The sequence below is a fragment of the Sparus aurata genome, chromosome 5 (assembly GCF_900880675.1).
Source record: "Sparus aurata chromosome 5, fSpaAur1.1, whole genome shotgun sequence".
Taxonomy (NCBI): domain Eukaryota; kingdom Metazoa; phylum Chordata; class Actinopteri; order Spariformes; family Sparidae; genus Sparus; species Sparus aurata.
This window is the reverse complement of record NC_044191.1, coordinates 21281526-21303968: the sequence shown is the minus strand read 5'-3', so window position 1 is coordinate 21303968 and position 22443 is coordinate 21281526. Positions and strand designations below refer to the sequence as shown.

General features: G+C 41.4%; 1 protein-coding gene across 1 annotated transcript in view; it reads right to left on the bottom strand.

The window, feature by feature from the left end:
* Positions 1 to 22443, bottom strand: part of taok3a (TAO kinase 3a) — a 73564-nt gene that overhangs the window by 28523 nt on the left and 22598 nt on the right. Inside the window, 5 exon segments of the mRNA XM_030416095.1 lie at positions 504 to 549; positions 888 to 989; positions 1784 to 1855; positions 4995 to 5243; positions 15684 to 15813. Coding sequence (XP_030271955.1) covers positions 504 to 549; positions 888 to 989; positions 1784 to 1855; positions 4995 to 5126 — 352 coding nt within the window. The 5' untranslated portion in view covers positions 5127 to 5243; positions 15684 to 15813.

Below are 22443 nucleotides of genomic sequence, written 5' to 3'. Positions count from 1 at the left end.
TAGCAGTAGGTGTGGACCATCATAGAAGCAGAGACTATGTGCCAAGGCAAAAGGTCACTGCAGAACTATGACTGAGAAAATTCATAAAGGCAGAAGTCCCAAAAACAGGCCAAGGCCAGCTGTCATGTGTGTGCATCTGCGTCAGTGATGAGTGCACACATAGGTGCTTAAAATAACACATTAGGTTCAGGTCAGGAAAGCTCGGAGGAAGAACAGTGAAGAAGATTTACGCTTTGAAAACTAGAAAGTGTTCTTTTGTCTGTAGAAAAAGTACTATAAGCTAGAAACTAAATCAAAATAAACAAGACTTAATAATATCTTGTGTCTTAATTCTATACAATAACCTAAATGTAAAAGAAAACAGATGTTGGTTTCATGGGGGTTGTGAGATCAGCTCTTGGCTGGGCACATTGACTTGACAATAAAAAACATGATTGTGTGTGTGTGTGTGTGTGTGTGTGTGTGTGTGTGTGTGCAATTAAAACATTCATAAACACACTTACCCTCTAGTAAATCTGATGCGGAGCCCAGGCAGTACTCCATCACCAGCTGAAACAGAATACAGTTCAGCTTAATAACTAATCATTTGCATGGTGTGTACGTCATCAGAAAATATCCTGAATACAAAGCTTCAAGTCAAGTTAAAACCTTATGAAGTCGTTCTCTACGTCAGCTTATCACATTATGATGTCTGACAACAACATATGCAGAGAAACAGCAGAAGGCAATGGGAAAACACAGTCAGTGGGAGACTAAAAGACATGAGGACGAAGAGGAAAAGAATCAGACAAATAAGATAGGAAGGAAGAGATAAATTAACAATGTTGCAACACTGAAACAAAGAAGGGAACTAGGACAAAAGGAGACGTGGAGAGGGATTCACTAACCCAGGCAGTGTTGTCTTTCAAGTAGCAGCCTTTGTACTCAATCGTGTTTGGGTGTCGCAGCTGTCCCAAAAACTTGACCTCCTTAATGATGTCCTGCCACTTCTGCCAAAAAACAAATCCAGACACACAGATGGTTACACTCCACAGGTACAATCACAGTAACATTTAAGTGGGCTCAGCAGTGACATTGAATACAAAATCCCAGCTGACCTCAATAGTAGTGAACACTCACACAGGTATGACGACTTTTATACATCTGTTACTGTTGCATACAGACAGACTGCTATTAAACTACTTTCCTATCAACATAAATAATAGTGTTGATATGATGATAGGAATGTGATGATATACAATCACAGCAGTGATACGCAAGAGTCCTCTTCTAAATCCATCTCTAAAGTTTATAAAGAGAAGACAGTTTACTAGAGACAGAGAAGTGAGGTGTATGTTGTGATTATACAGGACGCCCTCTGAAACACACTTGTGCTGAAATCTTTACAGTTGTTTCCTTGAGGGAGGAATATGTTGTTCCAAAATTTGCATCTGTTGGAGGAATTTGTTTGCTCTAAAATATGCATCTGGTAGTGAGTAATTATTTTGTCTTTTTTTGTCATTATTTTTGTTCCTTAAGGGTAATTAACCACCACAAATGAGATATCGCAGTCTCACGAACTAGTGTCAAGCTTGAATGACATTATGTCATTAGAGAATGACATAATGCTCCTGCGTTCACTGTTACTAGATTTGTGCCAAACCAGGGGAAAATAAATGTAAGCTTGAGATATGGTTAATCGAGACAACCACAAAACTGTGATGATGCTTTTACAATGGCACCTTGAGTCTGAAGGCAACGTTTTGAATGTCTGTGTGCTCCTTTGTATGATTGTTTTTCTTACTTCGGTAGTCTGCTTGCCATTATATGACATCTTTTTGATGGCCACCACTTCGTTGGAGTAGGAGTTGCGTGCCTAAGGGAGAAAACAGAGAGATCACAAGTCTTATTTACAGACAAGCCTCACAAACTGATACAGAAATCCTTGCATAAAACATCACAAGACAGTCTATAAAAAGAATCCTGCATCAATAGATCACAAAATTGAAACACACTGATAAAACACACTGGTAAGAAAAAGAGTTGCATGGTTGAATATGAAATTACTTTAGAACCATCAATATTTCCAATTAAATAGGGAAACCATTTTTGGCTTTCAAATTAAAATGTTTAATATAAACATAAAGCCTCATATTAAATACTTTATTAAAGGTTAATGACATACTGTTATGTCGTATGTAGACATAAATACATTTAAGTGTATATAGATAGATTATCTGGTTACACGTCAGCCTTAATCCATTTAAGGGGTCCACAGGAGGAGTTAAAACTGTTGACTACACTGTACAACTACATTATAGCATGCAATAAACCATTTTCTATATTTAAATATTACTTAGGAACGCAAAACAGAGGGATTAAAGTAAACTGACTCTGATTTAATGTCTTAAAGGTGATACAGAGGTGAGTGGGATAAATTCAATGCCTTCAATACATCATTGAGCACGCACAAAGCCATACACATACACATCAGAGTGATACGGCAGGAACAGATTCTCTCATTTGAATTAAAACAAATTCCCGCCTTCTGCTACGTGATTAAGGGAAGACCGCAGGTAAATGATGTGTGGTTATGCAGCAACTGCAAGCATTTAAGTTGCCTGTGCACATCCACATGCCCATTCTAAACCCGTGATGTTAACCTCAAAGGCATTTGGCCTTATGGACAGCTACACTGCAGCTCAGCTTAAGCCCTCATCTCAGCTACATCCCACTTACAAATGAACGGGAATTTCATGTTGAGATTCAAATGGAATTATAGTAACAGCCGGCAGTATTCCCATTTGACTCTTTTTTTTTTCAGATTCATTTGATCCCTGTGATTGCCTGTCAGTTCATGCATGGAAGCTGCCCTCCGGTGTGATGTATAGATAGATGAGTATAGTGAAGAGGGGAAAAATTATGTATTCAAATACTTCATGCTAATTGTCACTGCAGAAGAAAGAGGGTTTATCAATACTTACAATAAGCTAATTCATTCAACATACACTACAGTGAGGAGCCTGTATACTCAGCATGGGGGAATTCCCCTTGTTCTCTTCTATAATGGAGTTTTCCCTCCACATGCATGAGCTATGAATGCACATACAATTACATAATTGTATTTGACTATGCATGCATATAGTATACAGTAATAACCTTGAGATTATGCATACATTTGCAGTAGTAGCCACTGTATATTCCCCCTCAACCTGCAGCAGTATTTAACAGCATTACTGCATATTGCAGACATTTATTTTTTAAATGTTGGACCAAACCAAAGTATTGTAAAAGATTTTGCCTGAGGCGGCTCAGTGCAACAAGGATTCCAGTTTTTCAGGTGTTTGCATGTTCGTCACACGTTAACATTAATTTCCTTGGGTGCTGAGCGTTTTCTCCCACAGTGGGTTGTGTGAAAATTCATAATTTCCACTGGGAATGGGTGGAGGCAATTTTGCAGTTTCACTTTGATTTTCTTTCTAAAATGTTTGTGTCCTCCTATTGACATAAGTGTTAATATGCCCATGTGAGTCCAATTATCAGCAGGAATCTTAACAAGATGCAGCAAGTGACTTTCAGCCCGTTCTTGCCAAACACAGGACAAATGAAGGCTAAACCATTCTTTTGGGCAGATTATTGGATAACTGCAGAAAAAAGGGGTGAAAAAGTACCCACCATCCTGAATATCTTTTAGGCAATAAAAGAAATAAATAAATAAAAGACAGTGCTCCTTATAGTAAATCTGCAAATGCAACATAATGTATCATCAAGTACCAGGTCTCTATTATTGAACAGCTAAGGCTCACAGTGTACCAGCTGTAATGCAGACAGCATAAGTGTGTCAGTGAGCACAGCGTCAGGGCAGGATTTAGATCTACACTGGAGCCCGTCAGCCAGACGGACAAGGGCACCAGGGCTACTAGTGATGTGTTGGGGCACTGTGTGTGTGTGTGTGTGTGTGTGTGTGTGTGTGTGTGTGTGTGTGTGTGTAAATGACATGGGATGGAAGAGGATGGTAAAGGGCTGCCAGCCAAGAAAATCCTGTCCCACTATTGACAGCTTCTCTTTTTCTATATGAAGAAAACAGCTGTCTTTGGAGGGAGGAGGGAGGAGGCTTTTCGCCCCCAGCCCTGCATCTGGATGAGAGGAGAAGGGTAGGAGAGGAGATGAGATGAGATGAGATGAAAGGAAAGGAGAGGACAGGAGAGCAGAGCAGAGCAGAGCAGAGCAGAAGCAATGAAGAAAGAGCAAAGAGTTGCAGTATGCTTTTAACCCCCCTCCACGCAGCTTTAGCATCAAAGGCTTGATGAGTAATTAGTGATGATGAGATTAATAAGAAAGGCTACAGAGAAAGTGCGTAAAGGGAATCTGTCTCCACTTAATTGCATTCAAAGAGCCCATGATGTAGTGGGCTACAATTACAACACATGTACAAATCAGTGAATCGATGAATGACTATGTAGGGTAACCCATTAACATAATAAAAAGCTATATTTGTGCATTAATAATCATCATGTAGTAAAGGGCAGAGTGCCTTGTTTTTGGACTTCTTAAATGGTCCAGTCCCTCATCCATATACCATCTTTCTTTCGGTTTCAAGCTGAATGAACAGCCAATAAAATCCACCATGAACAGCATCACCACTAGATCTTTATCATTCCCCTGAGAGTGTTACTTCTAAACCATCAAGGCCCAATGATGTTTAATAATCTTTGAAACTTTTTCTGAACAGATTTGCAATGTCCTCAAGTGGTGTGTGAGTGAGTGTGTGAGTTAGTGAGTGAGTCTCAGTAAGAAACGTTTCGGGGCAAAGACCTGAGAAAAACTACTTCGAACAATACCACATGAAACAACCCAGTAATATGGCCATGGAAACAGCTTGAAGACTAGACTTCATAACTAGTTTAACAGTGGACATTTGTAGAGCCCTTACATTTCAGTTTAGATGAGATAAAATTCAATATGTGTACTTCATAAACTGTGGAAGCCACATAAAATTGTGAATTGGCACTTACAAAGTAGACGGCCCCAAAGCTGCCATGTCCGATTTCGTGCAGGTCACAGAAGACATCCTCTGGGTCATCTTTGAAGAAAAGGTCGGCCAGCTCGGGGTCCTTTGGTACCCCTTTCCGTGTGGACGACGGCATTATGGGCTGGACATGGGCTAGGCGTGGGGCACCACGCTCACATACACACTACTGCTTCTGCTGCTGCTGCTACCGCCACCAGATGTCCATGACGGGCCCGGCATTGGCCAGCTTGACCTGGAAAACAGAGCAGTAAGGAAGACACACGAGGACATGAAAACACTTTTACTGCTGTGTACTGCACTGGACAAGGTCAGACGCTTGTTTCCTTTAGGCTGACGATACAGATCCTCTTTGATTTGACACTGAGAATACACATCACTTTTTGTGACGAATATGATATTTACTTGACCCAAGAAAGCAAAGCATTAAATCTTTTATGAGCAGGGTGAGAATAACTATAAGTATTTCAATGTTATATTAATTGCTATGTAACTTAAAACAGATAACATGCAAGATAAAGCTTCTCAATTACAGGGATACAAACTTAGGCAGATTATTGATACTAGGGCTGGGATGACGCGCCGACGTAGTCGACGTAATCGACGACATAAATTCGTCGACATGAATAATTTGCGTCGACGCGTCGTCCCAAACAGGAAGTGTTAGTACCTGTGGAGGCTGAGAATAGCCCCTCTCACACAGAGACACTGCATTAACGCAGCAGCGGCGGTTCGTCAATTCTCCAGAGTTATTCATTCACACAGGGCAAAGCACCGCTGGAATAAAGACGAACCGCCATGTAACTCACACAGAAAGCTGCGCTGCCGCTCCTAAAGAGACGTGACGGTATACGTCATGATGATGACGTCGGGGTGTTTCCCAGGTGTCCCCCCTGTCAATCTAAACCCGCGGACCGTTTATAATGTGTAGTGATTGAGAACCCGGCCCCCTGAACACCCTGGAAGGTGAAAGAGTTCCGTTTTTGCACTAAATTACATTATTACATAATCGCCATCAGTAAACAGGTTGCTGCGTGACTCTGTCACTTGCGGGGACGGAGGCTGTTTTCTGGGGGAAAGTTCACTGAAGTCTCGGTCGGGAGGGCTGACCATCGCAGGGATTTCAATCAACACAACCACTTGAGTGAGTTAAAGGTTTTTGCCGGTGACAGACGCTGTTTTTCAGGCAGAAATGTGATGAAGAGTTGGTAGGACAGGCGGGATAACAGACGCTGCTCCGCCTACAACTGCAGTATTTTTTTCCTCATATAAGTTACCAACGGCAGTTACAACGTTACTTTTGTTTTGTCATGTAAGGTTAAATGAATCGTTAGTTTAGTCGATTAATCGAAAAAATAATCGCTAGATTAATCATTTGAAAAATAATCGTTTGGGACAGCTCTGATTGATACCAGGAAATAGAAATCCAGACATTGCTGGATCTCGTTTTACTTTACAGTCCCTTTAGAGAGCATCCATATATGTATGTGTGTGTGTGTGTGTGTGTGTGTGTGTGTGTGTGTGTGTGTGTGTGTGTGTGTGTGCCTGTCTGTGTGTCCTTGTGTGCATGCTGTTCTATAAGTGTTTCTGCATCTCATGGACAGCTGATAGGTGATAAGGCAGGAAAAAAGACATAGTCATATGATGACTACTAGCTGTCTAGTCCTGATGCTCATCCAAGTCACAGTCACACTTGCTCATGTAAACATGCGCATGCACACACACAACATACTTGACAGCTGAAGCTGAGTCACTGATGCATCATCTCCACAAACGCACACCATGTAACAGTCGTGTGTGTGTGTGCAGACAAATACACTAACCCTAAATGTTTTGTATCACAAGGCTGCAGCCAGGCCGTCAAGCGTGTACGCATCCTGGACACACTGCTCCAGTTAGCTTCATTGCACATGCTTCTCACAGACTCACACACAGTCACACACCATTTCTCTCTTCCCAGTTTTTCTCCTCCTCTCTCTCTTTCTGTCTACCATGAAATCTCTGTGCACATCAGCCAGATGCAGCAAGCAAATATGGCTCCAAAGGCCAGCCCCACACAGAGCAAGCTGACATACAGGCAGAGGCAGCAAGACACACAGGCACCCAGGCCAAGACACTAAGCATCAGCATCATCCTAATCCCCCTGCTCTTAAAGGGATCTAAACCATCACACCCACTCCAAAAAAATAACTCTTAAAGGCAAAGTCTTGTGCACTCTGTTCCAGGGCACCAGATGCAGAAAGATGGAAAAGCATTTCTTTATGCATGTGATTCTAAGACTGCACTATTTCATTCAGGATTGAGGAACACAAAATCTGATATTAACGGGGGTATCCTAATTGTATTTCTATCTCACGATGACAATGCAACAGTTGTATTTTGTTCTAAATATCGTTGGATTATTTTTGGTAAAATCCAGAGATGTAGTTAGTAAAGATCGATTTCATAGTTTGAACAAGATTTATTATGTTACACTCATGGCCTTTTACCTCCTCTCCAACCACTTGTGGAACACGGAACAATGTGTTGTCTTCTTCTAAACTTAACAAAACAACTGCCACTTCAGCGATGACATGTGCGGCTCTCATCTACACTGCATGGCTCCACACAGGTACAATAGCTCTACATCTTTGTTCTTTTCTGTGTTTACTGGCAGCTGGCAAACCAACTTTAAAAAGGTGCATACCAGCACATACCATAGGTAAATACTGCACTTGTTAAGTCAACTAAAGGAATTTGGGTTTGTATTATCGGTTCAATTTATCCTCTATAATTTCATTATCTGCCGGTTACTGATCATGTAACCATTTAATTATCTGGCAAATAATTTATCGGTACGATACATATATCAAGCATCCCCAGTAAAATCCAACCAATTACAGCAGTCAAGTGTTTCTCTTTACCAAAATAATAAACTTGACCAGAACGTATTGAAATATGAGTGGCACTCAACACCCAAGGTCTCACGGTTCAGCATCATCATACTTCCAATTAATCCCAACATTTGCTAAAGGCAGTTCATGTGCCAGAGGCCTACACTGAGAGATGCTGGTTATTTGTTACCCTTTCATGTTGATGGGAAGACATTGGAGATCATTTGTTAAATACTGATTCCAAGAGTTTCGCGATGGCAGTCAGGGAATGAATAATTCATTTAGTTCCATAATAGCTATCTCTACAGCAGTGTTGACAAATTAAAGGTATGCTGCCTCTTCTTTTTGTGTATATGGGAAGGTTTCTGGAAGCATCATGCCAACCTGCTGCCATCTTCAATTATAACATCTCAGCATTGGGAATGGCAGCAAGCCGAACTGTAGCTTGACTAAAGTAAATTTCATGGCATTAAGCCTTGATTTATCTCTAAGAATGCCAAAGAACATGCTTGGAAACCTCCGTAGGGTTGTCACATAAAAAAACAGGCATGGTTTTAATTTACCTGCTTACATAATGTAAAAGATCACATATAGAGGCTTACATATTTATTGCCTTGAGGTGTTTCTTGGTCACTGACGCATTTTTGAGAAGCTTGCAACCCTTTAGCTGAGACCTTCACTTTGGCGATAAAGGTGTGACAAATGGTGGATGAATAGTAGAGTAAAGCAGAGCATGTAAACAACCTGTAGAGTGAAGATTCTTATACAAACTATTTGTGGTTATTAGCAGTTCAATTAAAAACACATGATTACACAACCAAGTATTGCATATACATTCCCAGGCTTTCACTAGTATATGTAATTCTCGTTCTTTAGATATGTGATTGGCAGACTTTTTTCACTGAAAGCTGAAACTATCCATCAGAAATGTTGATCCCTGTCAGAAATAATGGGTATCACGAAGGATGGTGATCAACTTGCCTGTAATTCTTCAGGCCCTCTGCACTTTTCAATAAAAAGGGTCGTTTGGTGCATGTTATGTTTGACTCTTCCTTAGCACAAAATGCAAGGAAATTACTGCTACTTCCGATTAAGAATATAATGAAATATTTCAGCAAAGCAACACTTCTGCAGCAAAAATGAGGCAGGAAGGCAAACAAAAAAATGTCAAATTGTGCAAATCCATGAGATGTATTTATGTTAGTGCTTAGCACTATTAAACGTCATAGGCTACTGATTAAAGGGGCTCTGTGGAAGCTCTGGTTTGTGCTGAAAGCTGGTTGCTAGTTTATTTTAGCGGACTCCATTTCTGAACTACTGCTAGCTATTGTTGCTCTGTTAGCAGAGAAGACAAAGACACCAACACAAGGTACCAGAGAGCGTGCATGGAGTCATATCTTCAGAAAGAAATCCACAGTCCAGCAGTCCACTAAATAACTTAAACAAAATATCCACAGGCTTGCCAAACCAAGAGAGACAGGGGAGGTCTCACTGTTCATGCCACAATCCAAACATGTAAGGTCAATAAAAGAAATTATTAATACATGTTAATTACTACAAATTGTAAAATACAGCCCCTTTATAAATGTATGTTGCAGCATAAGTTACCATGGTGATCTAGTTAAAATAGAGACAACTTCATATTACTGAAAATTCTGGCTTTACATACCTTACTAACCAACTAATCGTGCTTGAAAGTATATGCATCAGGTGTGTCTCAGTAAATCGGTGCATGTGTCAGTGTGTCTCCTGGTTGCATCAGCCCCGTCTGTCTCTCATCTCAGACACACACACACACACACACACACACACACACAATTCACTAACAGCACATGAGACAAGAAATAAACTAAACTGCAAAATAATCAAGCCAAAAATTGGGGACAGACGAAGTAAAAGGATTGGAAAGAAAGAGAATGAAGGTTTGACAGACAGACGGACAGATAGTCAGTTTTACCCCATGTGAAGGAGCTTTGAAAGAAGATCTAAAACGTGGAGATGGAGGAGTCGACAGGTGAGTAAAAGACAGATAAAAATGGAACAACTGAACGCCAAAGTCATGTGATCACTCTGGAGACTCTGCACACCTCCCTCTCACCCTTTTTTCCACTTTATCCTCCACCTCCTCCTGTTCCTCCTCTTTTCTAAGATGTGTGATGTGATGCAACATGGCAACAACAGGTTGTAACACAGGGGGCTTGGTAAAGTTGTTACTAGTCCAGCAAAGCACAGTGTTTGGACAGTTTGCTCTGTTAGTGTGTGAGTGTGTGTGTGTGTGTGTGTGAGTGTGTGTGACAGTGTGTGTGTGTGTGGCTACTGTGCATCTATGAATGGTATTGTGCTGAGAGAGAGCTGATTAGGCAAATGGCTTAGACAGATTAAACGGCTGGTGTGTGTGTGTGTGTGTGTGTGTGTGTGTGTGTGTGTGTGTGTGTGTGTGTGTGTGTGTGTAAATTCTTTACTGCATGTGCACTACTAAACATCACTGCAGGACACAGGTGTGCATTAGTTTATATGTTCAGAAATAAAGAGTGCCTCGCATGCCTGCAATGTGTCTGAGTGAGTAAATAAGTTGGCATGTGTGGGGGTTAGTGTGGGGGTGGGTAATTGTGCTAAAACATGTGCAACATACAGTAAACTATATTTGATAGGAACAAATTATGTGTAAAAGAGATTATACAGCTTATGTTAATGTGACCTGGGTGTGGGCGCGTGCACACATAGACACAGACACACACACACACACACACAGACACACACACACACACACACACACAGACACACAAAGAAGCGATGTAATACCACGCTTGAGAGTGACTCAACAGTGACAGGCTAGTGTAACTCATTTGCAGGTCAGCAAATGAATTCTAAAGAACTCTGAGACTTATGTATATAAACACGTGTTAAATGTGGGCCAAAGTTCATGCATACATGAAAAACTCACAAACAAATTCTGGACACCCCCCCCCCCCCCCCCCCAGGCAGGCCCCTGTTGGTGCAGTTATGACTAATTGATGTACCAACATGTTGTTGCAGGACCAAGACCAGGCTTGTGGATACGACTCTATGTGCTTCATCAGAAATATCTAAATGGGACAGTACATTAATAACAAGACATATACACAATTCAAAAAATGGTCCAGAAATAATGGGAAGTTGATCTTTGTAAATCTGTTCATTTGTATCCAAGTATGCACAATAACATTGGCACGTCACCTGAGAGTGCCCAATAAAGGCCTTAAAGTTAAATATGACTGGCTGTTAATAGGGTGCTTTAATGATGCGCACATAACACAAAGTTTGGAGTTAGTAGTTTCCTTACTTTGCCCAGTGAATGTGTATGCTTTTAAAAAGCACTGTACAGTATGTCTGTATCTGCCAGCTTGCCATCATGCAGGCAAATGGCCTCACAATATGTTAATTTTACCACAGGAAAGACTTGATGTTCTCTGTAATTAGGTGGAAAAAATATGTGCATATGTCAGTATTGGCATCAGCAATCAGCCAAAATGAGTAACAAAATATCTGCATATCTGATAATGCCAAAAAATCCAGTAAGATGCATCCATACGTACCTTCATACTGTATACGCGCCATTACGCCAGTCAGAGCACACAAGTGTCTTTATGTGTGTGTGTCAGTTGATGTGTGTGTATTTGCGTGTATAGCCAGGGGGTTTAACGGCTTACTGGCCCCCCTACCGGCTTTAGGCAGCAACAGGAATTAGGCAGACTGTGGGAATTCTTACTGTGATTAAAATCACCAGCTCTAATCAGAAATGGGGAAAAAAGAACTGGTAAATCTGTCAAATTGCGCGTTGAGACATAGTGCGAGGGCAGAGTGTGTGTAAGAGAGAAAGAATACAAATTACATAATTAGTCGGTTTTCTTAACTCTTTTCATGACATTATAGAGAGCAGGCTTAGAGCTTTGGAGTTGTGTGCGTGTGTGTTTGTGTGTGAAAGTGCACATGTATGTGTGGGTGCGCAAGGAATCCTGGATCATGGACACACAAACACACACACACACACACACACACACACACACACACACACACACAGAAAAAAAGGGAAAATCACTGCACTTCAGTAATCCTGTCTAATAAAAACTTTAAGACCGTGGGCAGATAGAGCCTCATATCTCAGCAGAGTGCAAGGTCCCTGGAGAGTGCTGCATGCCTGCGTGTGTGTGACGTCTACATGTGTGTGTGAAAATGACATTAAAATAGGTCAACCTGAATCATATAAGAACCTATTTAAAAAAGGACAATGCCAGGTTGTAACGTGATGACTAAAAAATCTAAAAGGGCCAAATGTGATAGGAGTTATTTCTTATCAATTGAAAATCTCATCCGGCTGTTTTCTTGTGAATAAACACACATGACCATGCATGAACAGGGCAGAGATATCCATACTCACAACCTTAAGAGCACAACGATTAATCAACAATCCTTTGGAAATCTAGGAAAAAAATGTATTCTTGCAGTGCATTTCTCTCTTGATAGAGCATGTCTTCATGCAGAAAAATGAATAATCCACTATTTAAAACCCAATTCTTGACATTAAGAACTCAGGTAACAAGACTGGGCTATACGTTCCTAACGCTCTAAGCTGGGCTACTTTCTAAGTTTTGGTGAGGATGGCTGAGGATGGCAAAGATCATGAGCAGAGATAGAAAGTTCATTTATCTGTTTATTTTTAAATCGTGGATCATTACACATACACTATGTTTCAAAGGTATGAAGTAGTCACAAAGTAATAAATAATAGCATATATATAGGAATCAAAAATGTGATACATCACTAATCATTATGTAGTTGCACTGTAGCCCTCTGAATCAGAATCAAATCAAATCATATGGTGCAAAGAGATCCCAACCCTTACATTCACAAGCACTCACCATCTTAATGTCATCTTTGACTATTTTAATGACAAGTATCTGCCCTCGAAATTTGTGCAGGGTGTCACAATTAATTATCAGCAGAGAGGAAGATGCCAATAAAGCATGTTTTGTATCTCCACTGTGTTTAATAGAGATATAACCTGGTACATAAATGAAACATCTGTAAGGGTGGTCCACGCACGGCCATTAAGCTGCCACAACCTTCTCGTGGACCTGATCGTGGATTTGGAAAGCTTTCACCAGACTGATCTTCACAGCCCCTCTGCCCTCAAAGTTCTGGCAGTGAGAGGAAGCTCAGCTGAAGCCTGAAGCGTCATTCTGTAATCCAAATTGTTCCTCCTTTACCAACTTCAACTTGATTATTTATTGATATATCACCTTTCATACATGAATGCAGCCCAAAGTGCACACCCAATGCCCACAAGCTTTTTTCCCCACTCATGGTGTGACTCAAAAGCAAGATTTGCCTGTGGCACAGAAACACTCACACATACATGCACACGCGCTTCACTTCCTACTGAATCCAATGATTGGTGTTGTCTCCTCTTGTGATGATGACAAGTTGACGGAAGGATTAACATTATTGCCTAATTCACCAAACACAAACCACAGACAAACCTCAAACTTCCCTCAATCAGTGCAGCTTAAAGATGCATGCGCACTGTCAATAAAATAGGAAAGATAAACATTTCAAAAATAAAATAAGGCAAAAACAAGCTGTATTTTGCAAACAATAATTCTAAAAAGGACATTCAAATAGAAATCTGCAATTCAAGGCAACCCCTGTCCACTGCATTTAACTGTGATTTCTAGTTATTTCATGGCTAAGATGTTCACTTTGCTGTTATGTTGTAGCAATCTCCACACACAATAATTAGCATGTGCATACAGATAGGGGTGGGTAAAAATATCGATTAATAAATGCATTGCAATATATTTTTTCCCAATTCAATATCGATTCATAAAATCCTCTGAATCGATTCGGGCAAGCGACCACCTGCTGTCACTCGCCAGACCTCTCGGTCCCCGCCTCCAGCAGCTGGAAGCGTCTCGCCCACGACCTCGCTCGAGGGTCAGAGGGTGATGTGCCGCGGAAACACCGTTGGCGCTGCAGAGATGGGTTGCCGATGTCTGATGCACCGCTCTTTTGGAGACTGTAAACTCCCAGCACAGCCGGTCTCACCCCGGCCACTGCATTGTGCGCCCGCGAGTGGCACTCTCTTCCAGGGAGAGAGGGGGGGTCAGTGTCAACGTTTACCCCCTCGTGTCTAGCCGGAGGGCGGAGGGACGGCAGTCATGTCTATGTTTATGTCAGACAAAAATGTACCATGCAGTCCCAGAAACAATGGCACTTTCTCAGCTTAACTATGGTTGCACTTTTTTATAACTAAACACATCGAGTGCATTGTTTACATTTCAATTCGAACTACAGCTTCATTGAGGAAAGATTTATAATTTAAGATGACTTTTTTAATTAAAAAATTATCAACAGGTACTCTAATGAATTATTTGTTTATTACTACTTATTACTGAATCAATATCAAAGCACTTAAGTCAATATTGAATCGAATCGATATTGAATCGAATTGCGACCTAAAGAATCGAAATCGAATCGAATCGAATCGAATCGTGAGGTTCTTAACAATACCCAGCCCTACATACAGACAAGTTGAGAAAGCCAAGGTAAAGGCCAGAGAAACATTGCCTACTCTCAGCCTGCTTTAATTCAGTGTGACAGAGGGTCCGGCAGGGCAGTGAGCTTTCATTACGAGGAAAATAACACCCAGTTTACAGTAGAGTCTGCTGATGCCTGTGCTGGCTGTCCAACTGCAACATTAAGGGAAATTTGACACAGGCACACATAAAAACACAGATACGTGATACTAGGGTTGGGCGGTATGAGCAAAATCTTATATCACGGTATGAGTCATTTCATATCACGGTAACGGTTTATATCGCGGTATGTTTTTTCTCCCCTGTAAATTCAATTAATGGCTTAAAATAATCATACTGTTGCATTTGATCATTTTCCTCTTTTATTTTTATTTGCTCACAGCAGCATAACATTATTTTAAAGAAAATGTGCGAACGCTCGTTCACGTCAGTCGGGGGGTTGGACGGACGGACGGTCATCAACTCCGTCACCCGGGGGACGGACGGACGCTCGTTGCCGTTAGCCGGGAGCTAACCGGGGGACGGACGGACGGTCATCAACTCCGTCACCCGGGGGACGGACGGACGCTCGTAGCCGTTAGCCGGGAGCTAACCGGGGGACGGACGGACGCTCGTCACCGTCACGCGCGGAGTATACCATCTGGGGAGAATCCTGCTTAGGCGGGAGGCAAAAATGCTTGGGCGCCGCGCCTAAGCCGTATAATGGCAGGGAAAACCCTGGATTGTTATCACCCCGGTAAAGCTGTTTCTTCTTCGTCGTGCTCATACAACCGCGCCGAGCAGTCTGCTGCAGTGCCTGCAGTGCCCCGTGTGTTGAGGCAGTGTAACTACAGTGACTTAGAGAGATGCCGCAGACATCTGCTCTTTCTCCGGTATAAACGGTATTGCTAAATCTCTACCGGTGGACACTTTTATACCGTCACACGGTATAATACCGTCATACCGCCCAACCCTACGTGATACACAATTAACTGCAGGCTGACCTCAACGAGACAAGTGTGAGTTTGTCTGGTGGATGCTTGCAACAATCTTCTTACCAGATAATTTAGCCCATCAGACATTTTGCAACTTTTTTACATGCTGGAAGTTGCCATAACAAGAAATTCGTAAAACAACACAATGATCACACATAAAAAGAACAAATAAGAAATGTTATAATTCATGATAAGGTGCTCTGAGAAAACAATAGAACAGACAGCATCAGAGAGTCTAATGTGTATAACCGACCTGTAGGGAATATGTAAAGGGGATGTCAGATTAGCCCTCTTCTCCCTCCCTCTCTGCCTTTCTCTGTCCTTAATTTGTGGCCAGAGTTGATGTCTTGCCAACTTTCCTCATGACTGGAATGATACCGGACCTGAGGAGAGAGCAAAGAGGAAACAAAAGGGTTAGATGAGTACATTTAAGTTTAATACACTAGTGCAGTGCCCGTAAGAAAAGTGTACTCCTATAAAAAAGTGGGAGGTTAAGGAGCTTTTTCATGGATGGCCAAATGAGGCTGTGTTTGAAGGTGGGGCGTCAGGGATATTTAGGTTTGTTGTGAAATCTGATATTCCAGGGTATAATTGGCCGTTTTTGACTATTTTTGATGTTGCCATTATATTTTATCTTAAAAGCTATTTACTTGGTGTCATTATTTTCAGCACAACCTCACATGTGTGACTGTACAGTTATTTTTTTTTTTTGACATACTGTATTAACACAATGGACCTAAAATCACAAAAAAACCATGAAATCCGAGTAGAAAACTGTTGTTTATCTAAATGTGTGCATACATTTAAAACATTTACAAAGTTATATGTAACTATTTACATTTAAATGCAGGCAATGCTCAGGTCTGCCTGTGCTCCTTCCAGCTGAATGAAGAGCTGCACTGCCTGCTCCACATTCAGCTTCTCCTCATTAAACAAAAAAACGACTCCACTACTCACTAAACACACTACACCAAACACTACATAACACACTAACTACACACTCCAAACACGCTAAATGTCACAAATCTCTCAACTCTCACACACACCGACCGTCGTTGCATGTCAATCATCCGCCTAGGTCCCTCCCACAACCTCCTGTTCCTCAACAACCAAACTTGCTGCTTGGACGCTTTCGTGACAAAAGCCCGTTTTTACCGTTTCTTCTGCACCAGAAACAAAGCAAACGTGACGGCGATGTTTGCGAAAAAGCGTGGCGGACATTATTTACCCTAGATCCGGTTTTGGACGTGCCGATGCTTCCGGTCCGTCGCCTCGGGAGGTGGGCCGTGTAGCTAGCGGCTAGCTGCTAGCTAGCGGCTAGCTACACACGAACATCCACAGATCTGATTCCACTTTGTTGTCCGCGCGTCTCCAGATCTCCTCAGACCCGAACAGACTCGGTCCGGACTCGTTTAATCTCATTAATCCACAACAGTCAGTTTAGATGCACAGAACAGAACAGAACAGAACGGGACCGAACCGCCCGCAAAATCCCGGTCCAGCTCGCGCCGCTGCAGGTATAAATCTGCTTGTTTCTTAAGGTGGGGGGTCGCGGTGGGCTCTGCAGTGATTGGCTCTGGTGCGCGCGTGGCCACGGTGTGCAGTGATTGGCTCTGGTGCGCACGTCACTGTAGTGGCTCCGGTGGACAATGCTCGTGGAATTTGTAAAGCATTTATGAAATAATTTATTAACGGTATCACTGCAGTCCAAACAAATGCGAAATATCACACCATCGAACCAAGCAGCAGCCATGTTGAAACTCTCAGGTCAGTCTGATCCTGATCCGCAGAGATATTTGAGGCACACACACATACACACACACACACACACACACACACACACACACACACAGACAGACAGACAGAGGTTCCGTGTATTAATAGATAGATGACAACATTTTGAAAACTAGAGTTGAAATGATAATTCACTGGTTTCGGATTCTTAAATTTGGCCAGTTTTGTTAGTCTTATCCGATAGTAAATACCTGTGGGCTATGGGCTCACAAAATAAACTATTTGAACCTTGGAAAATTTTATCAGTATTCTTCATGGTCATTTATGACAACAACCTAAATGCCCGTAAGAAGTTTGTTTTCTTGTCTATCATATTTTCCTTTTTACTGAGAAATTACCAAAAATACTTCCATGACTGACAGGACCAGAAGCTACAAGCATCTGCACTGCAATTTAAACTTTTTATGTCATATGCCATCTATTTCTTAGAAACTTTACATCACAAAGGGTAACATAACACATAACACACGCGAGGAGCAATGCGAAGGCGATGTTCCTCCAGTACAAACGGGGGGGAAGAGCTTTCAAATTTCCTCACAATAGCAGATGGTGGAATGACTCGACAGCCAATGAAAATCTCTTTAATGACTGTCAGTTATTATCCTCTCAACAACTCCAGGATCCACAGAAATCATCCCTTCTCTCAGCTTCAGGACAGATGACAATAACACTGCTACAACAAGAAGTTCAAAGGAAATGTTGTCCCTTCCTACAAGTACTTCCACTAACAGAACAAGTTAATGGATGTTAGTTATTTCCATCAGGATGACTTAAAATGTATCACTTCATTTAGTATGTGATAGTAAGATCAAGGAGCCATCTTTATGTTAACTGATTGTCAACACCTGCTTGAAAATATGTGTACATCATCAAACATCATTATAAATATATGTCTTCGCATTTTAGACATGGGAAGACCTTCCCTTGTTTACAGCTATAAACAAACCCTCTTTCTTCTTCTTACAAATACATGAGTTCAAGGACACTACAGCAGTGCTATGGACACATTTCAAAACAAACAAAAGCAGGCACAAATTCATCTTTCTGCTTTTTCCGACACACACACACACACACACACACACGCACACGCACACACGCACACACACACACAGATCTGGGCAAGTTGTTCTGACAGCGGAGCGCCATCAGCTACTGGACTGTTTCGCATTGACAAGCTGGTGGTGCAGCATCCGCATCGTAACCAGTAAACAAAAGCTGACCCTGAACCATACACATTGTCGTTTACAAGACAGCACATAATAAAACCAACTGTTGTGAAGGGCAGCCGGACAATCAGGAAGTACAGTAGATCCACTATTCAGGCCATAAATCCCGGACTTGTGACCTTTGCTTTGAGAAAAGTAATCCCTGTTATGAATCAAGCCGGAGTAGATCGTTTCTTCTACTCCTTCACCTTTCCCTTTTTATCAATTTCTAACCCTGCTTTCTTGTCTTATTAGTTACCCGCAAACCTCCTCCTCTCTCTTCTTGATCGTGCAGAGCAACAGATTGGGTGCTCAGACAAACCACATTCAATAATAAAAGAAGGAGAGAGGATGGAGTGATGAGAGAAGAGGGATAAAAATGTATTGTGCCCCTTCCGAGTGTCCCTGAATGATTTATAACACAAACTGACGCTTGCATGAGCCTCTGGGGAAGTTCTTGCTGCACTTCTCCTCCTCCTCCACCTCCTCCTCCTCCCTCGCCCCACCCTCCTTGGCATTTGTGACCAACCACAAGAGAAAGATGTAGCTAGATAGAAAGAGTGAGAAGAGTAAGGGTGAGAGCGTGTATCTTTTATATGAGTCCATCTTCAAGAGGCTTTTAAGGATTCGATCTAAATAGAAATTTCTTTCAAGGCTGCGACTAACAATTGGTTTCATTCTCAATGACTCTGCCAATTAGCCTATTCTCTCTATGAATCAATAGTTTAGTTAAATGCTCCATCATTTGCATTAATAACAAAACATGTAATTGTTAAATACATTTTATTTAAAATGTCAACTTGATTGTCTAGTGGCCTCCTGGTTAAAACACATTATATAAACTGCAACTGGAGGTGTCCCTGTCACAATGAATTAAATGTGTTTGTATGTGTGTGGATATGTGTTGTGTTTGAAGAGAAGAACACGTTAAAAAAGGTCAGAGGAGCTGAAACAGAGCATGATAAAATTTGTGACACAAACAGAAAGGCGAGCTCAAAAAGCTTAGAAAGAGGCACGGAGGATGTGTTAGTGTCATTAACAGTAACAACATGAAAGAGAGATGAGAGAGAAAAATCAGAAAAGAAAAAGAAGAGTAAGAGAGAATCCAAAAGGGAGCAAAGGGAGTTAAAGCCAGTGATGATCCACTTCTTGATTTTCAGGCCTTGCTTCTTTTTTTAGGTTAATATTAAGCTGCTTTTCACCTACAGCTTGTTCGGGCTAAATTAATTGGACAGTGCTCACCATGTGCTTTACAATATACAACCATTAGCAGAAACAGGAGAGGCAGAAAACAGAAAAAAGTTACAGAAAAGTATTTCAGTTGTTTTGTTTCTTCCAAGGCCTGTGGGGTTAAGGTCAGGTAATGTAGGCCCCAACACAAATAGTAAGATAAACAGCACATCACCATTGGAACTTTACTAACACAGGCTTTCTGACAAAGATTGTTGGTGCATAAGCTAATGATCAAAATCCTGATATCCAACACCTACTTTCCATTCCTCCTGTTACATGACACACGCTGTGATATGAATCATAAATCCTGAGTCACAAGCGGTCGTTTTCCAAGGCAGAACTTGGCCGATCAAACTGTTTCGACAACCTCGTATTGCATTTCTGTTCCCGAGCAAAACAATCCAGTAGAACAGCTTTGAGAGGGACTAGCCAAACAATTCATCAAGCTGGATGTGGTATCGGGTATCAGACAAGGACTTTGGCCAGGCTCAGGCCTCTTTCTGTGTGAATTTTTTACATATAGACTTCCAAGTGTTCACTGAATGTTGACCAACAAACTGGCTGCTGCAGGTATCCACTATGACATCACTTCATGGATGATTACCAGAGTAATTCTGTGAAAAGGGAATGATTTCCCTTCACATCAGAACAGTTGAGCCATCGGTATACAAATATTGAACTAAATAGATTTTCGCTGTGAATATCACACAAGTCTAAATTAATGTGCACATTTAAAGCACAAAAAAGCATACAAGTGGTTATAATGATTTATCCTACTTTTAATCAATGATAATGGTACTCAATGTCTGCAAATTCAATACTTGAGGATTCCCAGAGTGCCTGATGATGACTGAGGTGAGCTTTTGATGAGTCATGGTAGAGGTAGGTGTACTCTGAAAAAAAAAAAAAAAGTAAAAAAATAAAAAGATTCACACATCCCTCAAAGAAATACCACTTTAAATAAAGCTGTGACAACCAAATATTAGGTGATTTCTACAATACTCGAAATCCTCCCCGGATGAAAATAAACTAATCCACCGAGATAGAAAGAAACTAAACATTATGTCCTGATTATCCTGCCAGGGTGGCATGGTGTGGATTTTTATAGCAGTGACTCATTCTCACAGAGTGAAGAATACACACACTTTGTCACACACACACACACACACACACACACACACACACACACACACACACACACACACACACACACTCTCTAAAGCAGGATTTGGAGACTTCAGGGCAGCTCTCATCTCAGGGGCTTAGTGACACTATTGAGACATGCATGCATACAAACACACACGCATACACAAACCCCAAAGACTGTTACCTTCTCAGACTAGCTTTAAGGCTAATGCCAACATAAATATGGGCGTTGGTGGATTGAGGGACAAATACGCGACAATTAAGTGGCCTATCCTCCAACTTAAAACCCTGGGCCAACTCTAAATCTGTGGTTTATTTGAAGCAATTTCCTCTTGTTGCCCTAAGTAAAAACAGCCCAAAAACTCACAGTGGCTACTCGACTTGCGATGTGGATTTTGAAAAAGTTGGACATGGTGCAATGGCCTTTTTACAGACCTCTACATCAACATTTTGCTCCAGCACACTGAGGATCAAGTGCTCACCTGAGATGAGCTTAAGGACCTTTCAATCCTGACTTTAACAGCGAGAGACTCAAAAAACTATCTGTGTGCTTAGGGAAGACTTGTGGACAACGCACTTAAGCTTCATAAAACCTCTGGAACAAGTCGTCAAACTGATCAACAACAGAAGTGCGGCTAACCTTACTGTACAGATTTCAAGAATAGTTATAATAAACTAGGGATGCAGGATATGGCCAACCAAGCCAATATGGTAACTAATAGCTACCTGACTCACATGGCTGATACAGAAAAAATAACTGCTAATAGAAACCAACATTTTAATGTTTTTTTATGCACACCTGAGTGCAATAAAAGCTAAGATGTAGTGGGCAAAGATTGTTTACTTGATATTCCATAGCTGTGATAAGATCTTATAGTTAAACTTGAAGACTTTTTCCCCTCATGTTGTGTTCATTCAGACCAGCGATGACATGTGTGGCTCTTGTCTACATTGCATGGCTCTACACAGGTGCAGCAGTTCCATGTTATGAGTGCGACATCAGCTCACTTACAGGTGCATGCCACCACCTCCTGTGTGAAGATGCTGCACTTGTTAAGTCAACAAAAGCATTTTGGCTTTGTATTATCGGCTAGATTTATCGTCTATAATTTCTTTATCTGCCGATAATTGAAAATGTACATTTTCCATTTTTTGTCCGATAATTTATCTATCCGATACACATCATGCATCCCTACAATACACCTTTTTGCCAAGGGTAAGATGAGAAGATGACAATGCCAGGAGATGGTTAGCCTTTAGTTTAAAGACATTTCCTTAAAACACATTTTGAAAATGCTAAGCAAATGCCACCATAAGCCACACTTCCAACAATGGTAAAAATGCACAGTACAAAACTCTCCCCTCTACATACACATCAGTAGTTAAAGTAGATAAGCTTCCGATGGCACCAAGCCAAATCATGCACACTTCCAGATTAAGCAGAGGAGTGTGGCGCCTCTTTTGCCCTAAAGCCTCAGGTCAATATCAATCTTAATCTACATATTTAATATAGAAAAGACCCTTGCAATGATGCAGACTTACAGGATATTACAGTGAAGACTGGCACACACACAATCATCACACCAGAAAGCCTTCACATGCGAGACATATTTTCACACCTTTTCTTTCTCATAC